At 43.2% G+C, this 18,208-nt stretch overlaps 1 protein-coding gene across 1 annotated transcript in view; it reads right to left on the reverse strand.

Annotated features, from left to right (window-relative positions):
• USF3 (upstream transcription factor family member 3) overlaps nt 1-16,527 on the reverse strand; it is a 28,034-nt gene extending 11,507 nt beyond the window's left edge. The window contains exons 1-5 of the mRNA XM_066615890.1: nt 16,456-16,527; nt 8,554-8,615; nt 3,880-3,908; nt 3,617-3,699; nt 2,178-2,274 (exon numbers count right to left, since the gene is read on the reverse strand). Of these exons, the coding sequence (XP_066471987.1) occupies nt 2,178-2,274; nt 3,617-3,699; nt 3,880-3,908; nt 8,554-8,615; nt 16,456-16,506 (322 nt within the window). The 5' untranslated portion in view covers nt 16,507-16,527. The remainder of the gene's footprint in view (nt 1-2,177; nt 2,275-3,616; nt 3,700-3,879; nt 3,909-8,553; nt 8,616-16,455) is intronic.
• Nucleotides 16,528-18,208: the final 1,681 nt, after the last annotated feature.

Below are 18,208 nucleotides of genomic sequence, written 5' to 3' on the forward strand. Positions count from 1 at the left end.
CAACTGCTCTCAGCGTGAGGGCGACTGTTTGACCTCTTGCATGAGCTGTGGGATGAGGGCTCCCTCCACTACTTGGTGTTTCACATCTGTGATGCAGCAGCAGCAGCAAATGAAAGGCTAGCCTTGCTTTGTGCAAGGCCTTTTATAGGCCTCGATCTATTGCAAAACCTTCATTCATTCATAGAAGTTCATCTTTAATATATACATTTATGTAAACGTATGTAAATTAATTCTTTTTTTCCCCTGGCCCCCGACAGTGTCAGAGATGATGTGGCCCTCCTGCCAAAAACTTTGGACACCCCTAGTCTGAGTCAGGCCCTGTGCTCGTGACATGTTATTTTATTGTTCACATTTTTATACTGCCCTTCCTCCAAGGAGCTCAGGGTAGTATACATTGTTCTTTCCCCTCCTTCAGTCCTCACAACAACCCTGTGAGGTAGGTTAGGCAGAGAGAGAGAGAGAGAATGAATGACTGGCCCAAGGTCACCCAGGAAACTTCATGGCCAAGTAGGAATTTGAACCTGGATCTTCCAGAACTAACTCCCAAACTCCAAACTATTACACCATCCTAGTTATTTGAGGCAGCAGGCAAATATTTGGACAACATTCTTGTCTGCACATTTTACCTTCCTATAATTTGGAGTGTTGCGAAATACATTTTTTTTAAAAACAACACATAGCTAAATGTCTGCCCAGCAAATGAGGGCCCAATCCTATCCATTTTTCCAGTGCCAGTGCAACTGTGCTAATGGGGCATGCACTGCATCTTGTAGTGGGGCAGCAGTCACAGAGACCCCCTTAAGGTATGGGAACATTTGTTCCCTTACCATGGGGCTGCATTGTAGTTGCACCGGGGCTGGAAAATTGGATAGGATTGCGTTCTGAGTTGCTAGATTACAGCAGCTCCCTCCCACTTTAACTCTGTACCCCGCTGTTCAAAACAGCAATACACACTCCCCCTGGTGGTTATAGAAGTCATAAATCAGAACGGAGGCAACTTAGCTTGATGCAAAAAGTGTTTACTGGTCCAGTGCAGAGTGCATTAGTCACATGCCACCCAGAGGAAGTTGTCATTAGGCCGTGATAAATTTAACAAATGTGTTTTTAATGAAAACAAACTGGGACTTTTATATAAAGATTACAATTGGAGCCACAAACAGCATGAAATTAGCACTCAAGTCGCTAACATCTTTTTGATAGCAGTTTATGGGGGAGGGGGAACAGCCCTGTTAAAAAGAAATCTTTGAAATGTGGGCGCAGCAGCAAAGGCATACAAACTCAATAATGTGTTGGGAATAACCAAAGCAGCCTACCGCAACCATCACCCATTACTGCCAGCAAGGGCTCCAATGTGTGTGTAGGCAATCAAGGGGCACTATGCTTCTCAGTCCTCAAGGACTGGCCTGGAATCAGAATTGACCTCAGATGACTACTGAAACCAATCCTGGAGATTTTAACAGGTCATTCGTGGCTCAATGACATTAAATCATGCTGGGGAAAATAACCGTCCAGGAATAGCATCAGTCACAGCTGACAACCTGCGGGGGCATATTCACTACAGCTACAAGATGATTCACATGCAGGAACTTGAGGCCTTTGTGCCTGGGGTTTGCAGAGTTACATAACTCCTTCCTACCATAACCCCTCCTTCCTGCAACCTCCAAGGTGCAGATGTAAGGGAGAGGCAATGTGGAACAAGATTTGATTTTGTAATACCAACCTCAAGAGGAAACAATATCAAGAAGCAATCATAAATGTATACAGACATAAAGACAAATTCGGTAATGACGCAGGCTAAAATCTGCCAGGAGCAGAAGAAGGTGGAGAAGGAGGATAATTTCAAGCACAGAAAATGACGTTGTTTATTTTGGGGCCAACTTTTCTTTAAAAAGTGTCAAATGTGGCAGCTATGATCATGAAGTCAGTCACTTGTGTATGGGCTCCAAATATTATCATTACACAAGCCATCCTATCCTATAGGAACATTCACGTCATCAAAGAGCTAATTTACAGTCAACAACTAACTGAGAGCTGCCACAGTGGAAGTCTTTACATGACACCCACAAAATAAGGGGTAACCAGTTTTCACTCAAGGAGTTTGCTCTTTCCTTTGATAGTAAGAGTGTAAGTACATTAAACAGGCTGGCCTTGCCCCAACTGATGCATGATCTGTTCACCTTGCTCACTGTTTCCTCCATTCAACAGGAATTCATCATTTTGCCTCTTCATTTCTGTTATATATTTATATGCCTGATCGAGGATCATGTTCTTGCTCTGTAAGTGAGCATACACAGATCATTAGAAAAACACTCTGCGACACTGTTTGATGTTACAAGCAGGTCTGTTCTCAAAACAATTCCTGCTGGCTTTTCATTTGATACATTTAAATTTGTCCATCAGCATCTAAAGTTTTTGAACTTGCATTTTCAGTTGAAAAAGCCTTTCTATTGTTCCCACAATTTCGCCTGAAATTACATTAGTGTGAAACAACCATAATGTTCTCTTGCATTTTTCCTGAATTTTGTAACCCTTTACAGACATGCATTTTTATACAGCTTCAAAGACAGGACTAGGAACCCGTTAAGGGCACAATCCTAACCTGTGCTGGAACAGGCAGACCAACTAGCCTGCGCTGTATCCAGCGCAGGTTTGGTGCAGGTTGGGGTGCAAGTCAGATTAAGGGAATTTCCTTCCATTTATCCCTATAAATTCCCCAGACAGCCCCATGGGGCTACTTGGGTCTGCACCTGCAATTTTGCAGGTGAAAAACTGAGTGGCCCAAGTAACTCTGCTTGGGCCAGGGACAGGGGTTGGGATCCGGCCTGTGCCGCCGTGACTAGTCCACCCACTCCCAGGCCTGATCCATCCAAAAACACCCCCTTCCCACCTTAGTTTCTACCTCCTGCCACCCTCTCCCACCCCTGTACCAGTCTGCCCGAACTGGCACAAGCCTACCATCTCCTACAAACCCACGTCTGCATGCTGGCCTGTCCTACTCCCAAGTAATTGCAAACGTACAACGGGGTTTGGGAGTGGGTTTGATTGTGCTGTAAATTGGATATTTCAGTATTCAGAACAGCATTATGAGCTTTATCTTAGTTTAGTGTGGCACTGAGAATGTAAGAACAACCGACAGATGAAATGGCCACTAAGGCTTGCTCTGCTGCTGTACATGAGGTGCTGTTAGTTAGGTGTCCTACTAATCTGGGAGATGATCCTCATGGTGCTGGTATTACACTTCCCCTTAAAGAACAGGATCGCAGGATCGCAGTCTGGGTGTGCTCCTTAATCCAGAACTTTCCCAGATACTGTGATCATGAAAATTGCAGCTGGCCACAACAATGATTGTCAAGGTCATACGGATTTTGTACATACAAACATATAGCCAGAAAAGGCCAGGCTATTTCTTACTCTTGCAAGAGAAATACTGTGTGAACCAGCTTTATGATATTTAATGATATTTAAATTTTTTTAAATTATGTTTTTTAATTTATGTTTTTAACCTTTGTTGTAAGCCGCCTTGAGTCCCTCCGGGTAGAAAGGCAGGGTAAAAATAAAGTTGTTATTATTAACAACATACTTCTATGTATACTGAGCAAGTTAATGGCCCACTTGCCTGTTTTAGTGCTGGGGAACATGGAATTAGCTCACCAATTCGGTTTATTCCAGCATTGATCTTCTTCTTTCGATGTCTCTCCACTGGGGAACAGAGAACATAACATGTATCATGGCCTGGCAAAACCACATTGGCAACATGCTCAGAAACCAGGAGATTTTTCTCTTGTGATTGCAAAGGCACTTGTCCTTGCATGTTTAAAACAAACAACTCAAAGACTAGCACCTTGTTCACTGGGACCAGAGCAACATAGAAGTGCCTACCTGCATTGTGTGTCTCACGGTTTTTCTTTCTGTTAAAAAAAACATACAGATGAAATTTAAAAAGGCTGCATTATGCATCTTGCATTCTGAGATCATTTCTCTTTAATCCAGAGCTATTCAAACTGTGGCATTGCGACACTCCAGCCTGAGAGCCCTGGCCTCTGCCCCCTTAAGGGACAGGGGAAGGGGAAGGCAGTGACATGACCCCCAGGATCACGTTGCTCAGGGGGGCTACAGGGACTGGGATGCACTCACCAGTCCCTACAGCAGCCTTCAAGGGGTGCAGCCTTGTAAAAGTGAAAGCAGAGTGATCACGCTTCACTTCTGCGAAACCAGAAGTGGAGCGCAATTGCTCCGCTTTCATTTTTGGAAATGAAAAAATGCACCCTGTATTTGCACCCTGCCTTTTTCATTTTGCATAAAATACTCAAAGAAGCTAACAGTATGCAAATCAGAGAGGAATAAAAATACTTACAATAAAGATCCTTAGCTTTATTGGCATATTAGACTGCATTCCCTGCAGAAGGTGCTATGTGCCAAGAGCAGAATTATTTATGCCCTACAGCAGGGATGCCCAAACCCTGGCACGGGGGCCACCTGCGGCCCTCAGGGGCTCCCAATCCGGTCCTTGGAGAGCCCCCAGTCTCCAATGAGCTTCTGGCCCTCTGGAGACTTGCTGGAGCCGGTGCTGGCCCAACGCAACTGCTCTCGGCATGAGGATGACTGTTTGACATCTCACCTGAGCTGTGGGATGGGGGCTCCCTCCACTACTTGCTGTTTCACATCTGTGATGCAGCAGTGGCAGCAAAGGGAAGGCTGGCCTTGCTTTGTGCAAGGCCTTTTATAGGCCTTGAGCTACTGCAAGACCTTCATTCATTCATATAAGTTCCATTTCTAATAAATTCATTTATGTAAATTTATACAAATTTTAAATGTAAATTAATTTTTTTTCCGGCCCCCGACACAGTGTCAGAAAGATAATGTGGCCCTCATGCCAAAATGTTTGGACACCCCTGCCCTATAGCAAAGGAGACCTGCAGGGTCATATACCTCTGGAGAGCAAGTGCTCTCCTCTACATTCTACTAGAAATGAGATAATTAAAGAGCACTAAAAACCAAGTTCTTTACCCTTGGGTGGATTCAAACCATGAACAAAATACTGCAATATGCATAGTTTCTTGCATCTAGTAGGTCAGCTAAAGGGAAGAGAAGGAAGCACAATGAACCCTCGATTTAACAGACTTCAGAGACAACGGGCTCTTTCTCCTTCATTAAAAACTAGTCACACATTTTGCACATGCATTCCTCCCCCATCTTCAACACATTCAGATTTCACAGCTTTCGACATTAACGTACACCCCTCCTCCCCATTAAATTGAGGGTTCACTTTACCTCAGAAGCATGAAGAAACTGGTATGAAGTGTCACAACTGAAGTACGTTCTTGTGTTTACCAGAAAGATGTAAGTCTGGCTAATGGGCTAATTTAAGATGTATTTGTAATAGTCCTATAATTTCTTAAGTTGACCAAGAATGAAGAAAAAATGCATCTATATTTGTTTCTACCTGAAGAAAATTAGGATGGATATTGTAGGATTGATGCCTTCTTTTAAAACTTATTCAGTCCTCTAAGCTCAGACAGCTGATTAGTCTTCACTGCCTGAACTCGCTGCTCAGAAGGGTCAAATCTAGGATGTTCGTGCCTTTCCCAGACACAACAGAAGTAAACCTGGTTTTAATTTCCATTTGGGTACTTAGAGAAGGAGACCATCAGCCTCTTCAAGAGCTGAAGGCTGCAAAAATTATTAAACTTAATTATCAAGTAAGCTTTTCAGCACAATCTCTAATACCCCAGCAGACTTCAAGATCTTTCAAACCCAATCCTAAGCATGTTTGTTGAGAAAAACTCTTGCACCAAGTTCATTGGGGCTTATTCACAAATGTGGATGCACAGCATTCTTAGTAGTTTAAATTACCATGAAGAGGCAATCAGCATTAAACTATACCTCAGGGAAAGCAATAAGAAGTTTGTTCAAGGTTCCTGCAGTTTGGTGAAAATAAAGCAGACTCCTCCAATTACATACCGTGGACTCATAGCACTTTGGCTCTGCTGCTTTCAAAATGAGAGTGACAAATTATATACGCTGTCCTAAAATCACATGGCCATGTTTGCCTGTAGAGCCAGAAATAAATCTGAATAACTAACATTCCAAGGCTGGATCACAAATAGTCATGTTACTCAATGGTAAAAGCAAACTATGTTCCTCTCTCCAGCACTGTTCATAACAGGATATCTGACCTCAGTCTAAGGTACTACTGGAACTTTTCATTTGCAATACTGTAACAAAGTAACATTTTCATATTTTTTCCAAAAATTAAACAATTACTGCTGTATCAGATAGGTTTGTACCAGCTCTGTATCTTTTAAAAAGTGGTGACCAAGATTTTTCCATTCTCAGCTCCTATTTACATTTACTCATATTTCAGCTGTTTTGTCAATAGTGGTCATAATAGATGAAGAATATAAAAATGGTTATTTTTGACAAAAAGAAAAAAGCAACAGATTTAGGAAACATATCCTAATACAGGGCAGTGTGAAGGAATGTGCCTCTTTCCTCTACTTGGTTTTAGGACCTTTAGGTATGTAAGTATGCATGTATGTATGTTGTGTTGTAAAATGATTCTGGTAAGCTTGAGTTCAGTTCAAGGCAGAAAGGTGAACAGGTCAAACAAACCAGAAGCATTGGTCTGGAAAGTGAAAACAGGGCTTTTCACTTTTCAGACCAAAGTAAACTATCACCACTATTTTGTGGAAATGAAACTTCAAACTGACCAACTAATTACCGTAGTATGCAATTCTGGAGAAAAGGTCAATGGTCTATACCAGTGGGGCACAAATCAACTCGGAAAGAAAGCATCAGCTGCCTCAAAAAGGGGAACCAGTACAGCGAAAACTGGACAAGAAGTTGAACTGAATAGGTAAGAAGTTGAATAGGTAAGAAGTTGAACTGGGTCAGAATGCTGTTTTGTGAAAGCTGGCTACAATAAGGAAGTAGTCTGGTTGGGCTTAGTTGGACATATTTATCTCCATTTTATTTTCTGCCCCATATGCCTTTTCTTAAAACTGTTTTTCCATTTATTAATTTGCTAATCGAAGTCTTTTTTCCAAAATCACTAGGAATCATTTATTCTTACTGCTTATCTACCTTTATTTCTGAGAGCTGTTTTTTTCTTTTCCTACCCCACAACAAATAGCCTACCCCAATCTATCCAGTACAGGTGAAGTGGCTGGACCTTAAAGTAAGAATTGTCCAAAGGAGAGGGCTGCTTTAGAAGATGCCATCTTCCAAAAAAAGAACTTCTAAATGCTGACAAGGAAGATCACAGAAGAGGACAGAAGGAAGCTAAGCAAGTTGCTTTTGCTCATCTTCTCTCCCATTCACAGCATGGGCAGTAACCTGTCTTTTGTTATGCTCCTGTGTAAAGCAGCTGTGTATATTGGTGGGGCTGTATGGGGGAGGCAGAAATCTTTTAAATAATTATTTTGGTGCAACCAGTGTTTCTTGTCAAGATAACTAGTGTTTAAGACAGGGAGAAAGGCAGAGGACTCAATTACACCATGACACACTTGAACAAGAAGCATCATGTACCAACATTTTGGAGATGCTCTTAGAGAAGATTTTCCTGCTTCAAGAGGAACTGGACCAATAGGTCAAAAAATTATGGGATCAATTCATTCTCATTAACAAAGTGTGCAACAGGACAATGGACCACCACAGACAAAGCTTTGATGATAGAAGAGGGAGGCAGCTGAAATATTTTAACTTTAAAACCCGACTGTGGTGGAGTTTGCCAAACAGTGACCAAACTCCACGTGAGGTAGGGACAGTCTGGAGAACTGGATCCCTCCTTGCGTGGAGTTCCTGCTGTCTTTGATTGGCAGTATCTCCAGCAAGGGGATCAGCCAATTGATGTGGAATGCCCCTGCCTCACCAGGGAAAGAACAACTGTCCCTGCTCATCCAGCATAGCATCCCTCCCAGTACGTTTTGCTAGTCTCCTGTCTTTATTTTTTAGATAGACGGTAAACCCAGAAACATTTTTTCTTTCCTTATGTTATGTAAATGACATAACATGCATTATGTTCAGTAACTTTTTTGTTGAATATCAACAAGGTGGTATTCTCAGTGAATACAGTCACAAGCACTGTACAATCACAAGCACTGTACAATCAACAGCTCACCTTATACTGGCACCAATGAGGGAGGCCAGCTGGGGGAAAGTTGGATTTAATCAGCAACTCTGATTCCTAGTCTAATAGCTGGGCAAACAGCAATGAAACACAATGTAGAGAGATGTCTGCATGCAATGCTGCAGTGGCATCATTGAGAATCATTGAAAAATGTTATTGTCTGCACACAGACAGTGTGCACAGTGTAGTAATGCAAGTTCTAATATAAAAAAGCAAAGAGCTAGCCAAATACAAGGCTCTCACTGAAGTCTGCAAACTATCAAGCAGGAAATATTTTAATCAGCCTTTGTTCAGATTTCAGCAGCCATTCACCTTCAATTTTTTTTCAAATCAAGTTCAAACATCTGGACAGGAAAAAATAATGGAAGACAGACATCTATAAATGCAAACCAACTTTTTTTGGTGATCAGGATACATGCACTTACCGGTGCTGCTTCTTAAGAGGAGCTTTCTCAGTCATCTCGGGCATAGTTTGAGACAGAAGAATCTAGAAAGAACCACAAAAGCTAGTAACAATTCTAAAGCACCAGTCATTATATTTACATTTGAACTCAGATATCTTCCTTTTCTCACAGCTAAACGGTCACTGGTTTTTCATGGTGCTTTCACAGCACTGTGGCCAGCCTTCTGTGTTCAAGCCACATTCAGATAAAATACATGTGCTTGTGTGGTTTTTTTTATTGGAGCGTTTTGGGGGAGCATTATTGCAATTTGTAGAAAGCAATGTTTAGAATTGCTGAACCAATCAGGTTCTCCAGCATGCAGGATCTACAGCATGTAGCACTACTTTGGAGTGAATGCATTTATCACCTAGCTCAGTGGTTCCCAAACTGGTGTGTCATAACTCACTGGGGAAATGGAAGAAGGTCATTCCCCCTTAAGGGAAGTGACCAAGAAATTGGCAGCAAATGCAATCGCCATGATCGTACTGCTGCTCAGAAGGAAAGGTTTTATTAAAAAAAAAAAAAAAAACTTACCTGGGGTCACTATTTCTTTCCGGTGGGTCCAGAGAGCCTGCGACCCCTCTGCAGCCCTCCCCATGCCTCCAAAATAAGGGGCTATAAAAAGCGGGGAAAAACTTTTGGTTTTACAATGAAAACAGGAAGCTTTCCCCCCCTTTTTACAGTACTTTGGAGGCATGCAGAGGAGGTCACAGGATCCCCAGACCCTCCGCAGAGCCATAGTGACCCCCAGGGTAAGTTTAAAAAACCCTTTCCTTCCCAGCAGCAGCACGATCAGGGCAATTGCTTTGCTTCCCCCACCCATGCAATGACTTAGTAGGTTTGAAAACTCTGAGGGTTTAAGTAGGACTTTGAGAATCACTGACCTAGTTCATTTGTGAGAGTCATCTTGAGACATTGGTTCCAAGCTACCTGAACTTCTCTGCCTGTGGCATACAGTACTGTGAACTGACTTGCTTAGGTTGATCTTTGGGTGAGATGCTCCAGCCTCTGGCAAGTCCCTTCCAGTTCTGAAGTGTGTGTTCCACACAGTGGCGTAGCTAATGATCATGTAGCCCAGTGCCAAGCTCAGAATGTTGCCCCGGAAGTGATGTCACACCAGAAGTGATATCATGCCCGGGCTTTTTAAAAAGTGAAAATTGGGAGGAACCCACCTCCCCCCCTAGCAGCTCACCACCTACTTGCTCTGCTGCCTCCCCCCAGTCAATGGCATAGCTAAGGCATCCATCTGCTACCTGGAGTCAGAGAAGATTTTGTAGTCCCCCTCATGATAACATCAAATTTAATTAAGTAAATAAATAAAAAGTTATTAGTTCCATGCTGCATCATAACATCTTATTGGCACTCAGAACAATCAGTCTCATAGGTCAGTTTGGAGTTAAGAAAATCCACTTTTTGTTCCACAAGGCAGTTGTGTTTTCATTTTCTGGTTAATTGGCCATAACTTTTGATAGAATACAGATATTCCAGTGCAGTTTGTTTCATTGCATTCTGCATTAAATTATCTTTCCAATGATATATAACATGGTGGTATTATTCATACATACCAAGATTTTTACAATTTTGGTCAAGCTCAGCTTGTTGCCCCCCTAAAACTTGATACCCGGTGCAACTGCTACCCCCTGCACCCCCTTAGCTACACCACTGATTCCACAATGAAATTAGGAAATTCAATTTTTAAAAAAATTGATAGGCCTGAGCCACAGTTGTGGGGTACAAATAAGTAAAGACCACCTTGAAAAAGCATTTGAATACTTTATTTTGCATTTCTAGCCTTGTGCTACTCAAGAAAACTGATCAAGTTAGAATAGAAATACTCAATGGTCAACTCCATGAAATACTTTTCTGACAGGAAGCACCAGTTACCTCAGTGGTAACTCATAGCTGAGTAAATATGCACAGGAGTGGCCTGCATAAGAGATAAACACTGTTACTAGAAAGAAAGAAAAAAAGAGTATAGTTCAATTCAAGTGAGGCCCAAATCCTAACCAACTTTCCAGAAAGGACACAGCTGAGCCAGTGGAACATGTGTTGCATCCTGCAGTTGGGTGGCATGGACGTGTCACCTCAAGGTAAAGGAATGTTTGTTCCCTTACCTCACAGCTGCACTGCCCTTACCTTGGTGCTGGAGAGTTGGTTAGGATTGTGCCCTGAATAACTGAGTATAGAATACAATATTTTCAATTGCAAACCCCTAAAATTACCAGGTGCCAAATAATAAATATAAAGTTACAAACTATTAATGATAATTACTCTAATAAAACTGATTTCTAGGTAAACAGAACATTTTTCATATGCAGCATTAAACACGATACAGATATTAAGAGATACCAAAATATATGGTTGGAGCAGTTTTAATTTAATATAAAAGTGGCAGACAATTGGAAAGTAATTACAGTATGAACCAAATGAAAAGTGGCTTTATGTACTTGCCTTTTTGAAAAGTTTAATAAGAAGCACCATCCAGTTAAACCTCAGAGATTCTAAATAATACAAAAGGCAGAACTAGCAGTTCAGCAGTGATTTTATAGGTTTGCCTATATTATTACTGCTACTTCAAAGACCACATGGCTGAATTAATGAATCAACAACAGAATGCCTTTGAAACTGCAAATAAATATTATCACAGCAAATAAAATAACTGGAGCCAGTTGAGACTTTTATTACAATTCTTCCTTCAGACAAGAAGCCTACAGTAGTTGCACATTCCCAAATATATTAAAACACACCACATTAGAAGCCTGTTACCGAACAGCAACTGAACTTACAATACACAAACTGCCTCATCACATACCTTCTTAATCTGAAGCTTTATCTTTTCCTGACTCCTACTGTACTCAGGGCTGTTTGCCAAGTCTCTAGTGACATTATTTTATAATGTAAACCACTCCATGAACCTTTTTCTGAAAAGCAATATATAAATATTTTTAATAATTATTATGGTGCAACCAAGTCCTCTGGTCTTTCTTGTCATGATAAATAATGTTTACAACAGGGAGAAAGGCAGAGAACTCATTAAACCGTAACACACTTGAACAAGAAGCATCAAGGGCCAATATTTTGGAGATGCTCTTAGAAAGGGTTCTGATTCAGGCAAAGCAGAACCAACAGGTGAAAAAAAAATTACAGGAGCAATTTATTCTGATTAATGAAGGCATGCGGCAGGTCAATGGACCAATGCAAGTGGTCCACTTTGGTTTGAAGGATAGTATATAAAATATATCAGGGAGATAGCTTGCCTAAACATAGCAGTATTCAGTCACAAGAAGTGATACCAACAGCAGTGTTCTGTTTGACTTGTAAAATGCACGTAGCAATTTTCAATATGGAAAACTTGAATCCAGTTCTCACTGAGATGGTAAACCTGTGTCTGGGCTATTTCACTTCAGAGGGGAGCTCATATAGAATCAGAGAGCTGGAAGGGACATTCAAGGCCATCTAACCCAACACTACCATCCGGCTTGAAGCAGGAAAATACTTTCTAAGAGCATCACCAAAATGTGCCTGCTGTGCCTCAGCTTGAAAACTCTCCAGTGAGGGAGAACCTATCACTTCCCTTGATTATTGGTTCATTGTTGAACTGCTCTTCCCATTAAGACATTTTCCTGATATTACACCAAGATCTTCCCTCCCCCATCTTAAGCCCATTAGTGGGGCAGCAGGGACCAACTTTTGCCCTCTCCTATGTGACTTTAAGTATTTGAAGAGTGCAATAATGCCTCCCAGCCTCCTCTTCTGCAGAGTAAACATACTGAGTTCTCTCAGTCTTTCCTATGACTGAATGTTCCTCCACAAACAACCAAAACAACACGAAACTAGTGCATTTTCTGGAGCCTTGCCCTCCTTATGATTCTATTCTGAAAGAACTGCATCCCCAAAACATGCATACCACTGTAAACAAACAATATTTGATGAGTTTGTTGAAAGCCACAAATGACATGGCCAGTTGAGATTTCTCACCTTCTCCCAGTGCAAGAAATGGCATGAGCATCACATTAACAGGAACATAACTGGTAGAATGGACCACCACATTTCTCCTCCCACCTCACAACTTCTAACCTCTGGTCCAGACTGCCTTCCTTCTGGGGGGACAAAGTTCACATAAGAAATGTACTATATCAGTTTGGCTGTTCTTGTTGTAAGAGGCGACTAAACAGCCACCGGGTAGATGGGGCTCATCAGCTTGGGAAGGCAGCTCATCTGAGAGAAGGAAAACTCTGATCCCAAACCTCCACTGCCTTGTGGCTACATCCAGTTATGGAAAAGGCTTCAGGAGTCAACCTCGAGGCAAAATTCGGAGCCGGAGTCCCTGAGGCAGTTCATGGCTGAACACAGTCACGTTCTGGCAACTCCTGCGACGTCGCTGGAAACAACCATATTGGCCTTTGCCTTTCCATTGGACCATTTCAGCGATGTGGAGAGGGGGGATTTGCTGCATGGGTAACAGCCTATCCTCCATACCTACTTTACCCAGGCTTCGTGCACTGGAGAGGACACTCTGTTCCAGAACCACCATTCAGAGCGTGACACCATAGTCTTCCAAGACTGAAGGATACCAACAATATCCAAGGAAGAAACTTAGCCAGAGGGCCAAAGCAGGCATGACAGGAACAGCCAAATTTGTTGGCCACTCACAGGGCACCTTAAAGCAGGACAACTTATTTTTACATTAAAATGGGAAGGAAGCCAACCCCAACTGGCACCACCCTGCACACCTCTGGTATTTGAATCAGATGGGGGGGAAATGAGTTTGGATTGCAGAGACATAAGGTAGGATGGACACTCACCCTGCTTTATAAAGGAACAGGGCAACTGTATGAACAAGCATTGCTGTCCTACTCACACGAAGTTTAGCCTTCTGTCTCACTCCCTTTCACATGCACCATTCCTACATCAACTCAGATTCCCCAGAATCCCACTGCAAGCTCCTGGTCATGAATTATCCTTCTACAATAATGGACCAAAAATGAAACTGCCAATCAAATTTTAATTCTTAACCGTGATTACTCAAAAACAAGACCCATAGACTGAGCTGGCAAGGTTTGGATTTCTGCCTGTGCTTGTTAGTGACATGGTTGCCAAAAGGTAAATTAACTATACAGGAGGAAATTCCAACACCTACAGTCATATAGCCTAACCACAGAGAGAACTATAAATGCATTCTACAAGAAGTGGAGCAAAATGCATATATATATATAACAAGAACACTTTAACAATGAGGAGGAGAAAAACAAGTCAATACAGTACTTTCTATTAACACATTTAGCTTAAAGTACATTTTCCTATCAGAGTACAACTCTGAAATAATTCCTTAGGACAGCCAAAAGAGCAAGAAACATCACTAACGATACAAAGCAGGAGAATATATTTTGTATCATTTGATGTCTCATATCAATGTCAAACACTTTTTGTATATTTTATCTCAACAATCTTTGCAAGAGTCCTGAAAGGAAAATCAGTATTAGTATTTTCCCCATATTGTTAAAGGCAGGCAATGAAGCAATGATTTGCTGAGGACACTTATAAAGATAAGATTTTAAAGTGGGACTTCCCACTTGACATTTTTATAGCAGAGTCTATATCTATTTACAGAGAAGTAAATCCAACTGAATTCTATTTACATGAATTCAACCCTTGAATTCAGTCCTGTGGAGTAAACTGCACAGGGTCGCAGCCTTAACAACTACACCATACCAGAAGCCTAGATTTTCCCATTCTTCTGATATGTACAATGCTAGAGAAATGGCATCCAATTATGTGGCAGCGAAGAGTGACGCTGGAGTGCTAAGCCTAGAGCACACATAGACCTGCTATGCAAACAAGATTTCATACTTGCTGCAATAGAAGAAAACAATTCTGTGAGCCTGTCCCATTGTGGATGCAGAACTGTTCCTTCTACACACACAACTAGAGTTTTGGCACCTATAAAGAACAGCCTGACTAGAACATGAGGTCACAGGCCTCACGTACATGTTCAGGGTCTTATTGATCGCTGTGTATCTAAACAATTATTCTTTACATCTTGGGAAATACCATTTGCTTTGATACCTAGATCCCTTGACCCATATATGCCTGGCTTATTCTTTTAAGAGGCGAGCGTAACAAAAGATTATAAATACTGTATGATACACTAGTAAATTGACAGTACGTGGGTCATATCCTACTCTATAATGTTACAGTCTTCTTATACAGGCCAAGTATCCTTTTTCCATACTGCCTGGGATGGGAAGACATCTGGATTTTTCTGGATTTTGTATAATGAGAAACGCTTCCCCTTGTTCTTTTCACTATTACCCATACGTTGATATACCGATTAATGTTACCCATGCATTGATATACCGATTAACCTATTTCTGCTCAGCCCACAGGTGTACACATTTGATCCCTGTTGTGTATATGCAACGTTGGGCAGAAATGGCTTAATGTTTTGTTCGTGTATATTTGTTCTTTCACCATTTTTTCTCTTTTTTCTAACATTATAACAGATCTAAGTAATGCTCTTTTTCTGTTAGTTTTTTTATTTACACAGAATAAAAAATAAAGCATTGATGGAGTGCCTTGACAATTTTAGCACCTTCTCAAGTACACCATGACATTTAAAAAAAACAAAACTGAAAACCACTGGGCTTAGACAGACATTGTATTGGGGTATCCTTGACCCAAGTTCTGATCAATCCCCACCTACAAAATGCTAACAACAACAAACCTCACAAGGTTGTGGAGAACCTGGTTCATGCCACACCTTGGTATCACCTGCTTAGACACTTTGTGCGAGTGACCAGATGTCCTTTTTTCCCAGGACTCATCCTCTTTTTTAGCCTTGTGTCCTGGAAAAGAACTCAAATGTCCTCCTTTTTCCTGTGAGCAGGCAGCGCATAGCCTTCTTGTAATTAATAAATTATATGTAATACAGTTTTATATTTAATAAGTAATATAGTGTTTATATCAACACAAATAATAATATAACTTTATTTTTACCCCGCCTTTCTCCCCAAAGGGACTCAAGGCAGCTTACAACAGGTTAAAACAAATTAAAAATATAATTTTAAAAACAGTTAAAGCATATTAACACATGAGTGTTTTTAGCTTTTATTTTGTCATGATCTACATTTTTCTTGCATGTCCTACATTTTGGGGTGCCTGGCCCCCTTTTGCGGGTTATGACATCTGGTCACCCTGTACTTTGTGCACTTTGCGCTACAGGAATTATGGGCTGTGAACTATCAACACACAAGGTTTTTTTTTATAGAAAAATTCAATTCCCCACCTACAAAACGGAAACAACAAACCTTGCAGGGTTGTTGCGGAGAACCTGGTTTACGCCACACCTTGGCGCCAGCTGCTGAGGCACTTGGTGTGCTTGACATGCTGCAGGAATTATGGGCTCTGGGATGCCACCAGGTAAGGTTTTCACAGGAGACTTCAATGCCCATCCTACAAAATGCAAACAGCCAACCTCGCAGGGTTGTTGTGCTCAGGCGCTTTTGCACACTTGACATGCTGCAGGAATTAAGTGCTCTGAACTGCCAGTGGGAGTCCCACTGGCCAGAACAGTCAAGAGGCTCACCTGGCCCAGTATCCGCTCCAACAGAGGACAGCCAGCTGTTGCTGAGGCTTCACCAGAGGGGAGGGGAGGGGGCGACCTCCGCCTGTGGCCACCGCCCGGGGGGACGGCTGCTGCCAGCCCTCCCCTCCTCAGACCCCCCCTCCACCCACCCCAACTGCCACCAGGCTGAGGGCGCTGCAGGGCTACTCGAGCGGGGGTAGAGCCCAGAGAGGCCCACGCGGGGGGAGAGGAGGAGGGAGGGAGGGCGGCGGGGCCTCGAAGCGACCCTCCCCGCCGCGGCCCTGCCCGGAGGGACTCACCGAGGGGGCACCGAGCGGACTCAGCAGCTGCAGCCCCGCCGACGGGACCATCCTCCTCCTGGGAGGCTTCTCCGCTCCCTCCCCTCTTGCTCCCTCACACACGGTCAGCCCCGCCCCGCTAGAGCCAAGCCAGCCAACGGCACGCGACTTCGCGCCTCACCTCCGCCAATCAGGGGCCCCGCCTCAAATTAGGCCCAACTGGAGAGAGGCGGGACTTACCCACGACGGCCCCCCATTGGTGGCGCCTTGAGCCAATGAGCGCTCTGCAGGCTTGGGTTGGATGCGCATAGACATAAAAAAGGCCAGAGTCAAGCATCTCCCCGAGCAGAGGTCATTTCCGCGGTTTCAAAGTGGAACAGCCATTTTTAAATGCCGCCTTCTTCCTGGGGTGCAAAGGAGACCTCCCTGTGGAAATCAATGGGGGGAAAAACTAGGGTTCCCCTGAAAATGATGACTGGGCATCACTAGGACAGATGAGTTATCAGAGCCCAAGCCCATGCATGTCTACTCAGAAGTCATCATTGGCATCCTTCAGTCTCGGGAGACTATGGTATCGCGCTCTGAATGGTGGTTCTGGAACAGCGTCTAGTGTGGCTGAAAAGGCCAATTTGGGAGTGATCCCTTCCACAATGGGAGCAAGTGCAGTCTCTCCCTGGTCTGTCTCCCTGGCTATGGGCCTTCCTTCTTTGCCTCAGTCTGTTGGCCAAGTGTCTCTTCAAACTGGGAAAGGCCATGCTGCACAGCCTGCCTCCAAGCGGGCCGCTCAGAGGCCAGGGGTTCCCACCTGTTGAGGTCCACTCCTAAGGCCTTCAGATCCCTCTTGCAGATGTCCTTGTATCGCAGCTGTGGTCTACCTGTAGGGCGCTTTCCTTGCACGAGTTCTCCATAGAGGAGATCCTTTGGGATCCGGCCATCATCCATTCTCACAACATGACCGAGCCAACGCAAGCGTCTCTGTTTCAGCAGTGCATACATGCTAGGGATTCCAGCATGTTCCAGGACTGTGTTGTTAGGAACTTTGTCCTGCCAGGTGATGCAGAGAATGCGTAGGAGGCAGCACATGTGGAAAGCGTTCAGTTTCCTCTCCTGTTGTGAGCGAAGAGTCCATGACTCGCTGCAGTACAGAAGTGTACTCAGGACGCAAGCTTTGTAGACCTAGATCTTGGTATGTTCCGTCAGCTTCTTATTGGACCAGACGCTCTTTGTGAGTCTGGAAAACGTGGTAGCTGCTTTGCCAATGCGTCTGTTTAGCTCGGTATCAAGAGAAAGAGTGTTGGAGATTGTTGAGTCAAGGTACACAAAGTCATGGACAATCTCCAGCTCATGTGCAAAGATTGCAATGCAGGGAGGTGAGTCCACCTCCTCAACCATGACCTGTGTTTTCTTCAGGCTGATTGTCAGTCCAAAGTCTTGGCAGGCCTTGCCAAAATAGTTCATGAGCTGCTGGAGATCTTTGGCAGAGTGGGTAGTGACAGCTGCATCGTCGGCAAAGAGGAAGTCATGCAGACATTTCAGCTGGACTATGCTCTCAGTCTGGAGAGGTTGAAGAGCTTTCCGTCTGATCTGGTCTGGAGATAGGTGCCTTCTGTTGCAGTTCCAAAGGCATGCTTCAGCAGGACAGCGAAGAAAATCCTAAACAAGGTTGGCACAGGAACACAGCCCTGCTTCACTCCACTTCGGATGTAACTCAGAACTTCGGATGTGGACTCAGAAATAAGTCCCATTATAGTCAATGGGGCTTGCTCCCAGAATG

Source organism: Tiliqua scincoides, chromosome 2 (assembly GCF_035046505.1).
Source record: "Tiliqua scincoides isolate rTilSci1 chromosome 2, rTilSci1.hap2, whole genome shotgun sequence".
Taxonomy (NCBI): domain Eukaryota; kingdom Metazoa; phylum Chordata; class Lepidosauria; order Squamata; family Scincidae; genus Tiliqua; species Tiliqua scincoides.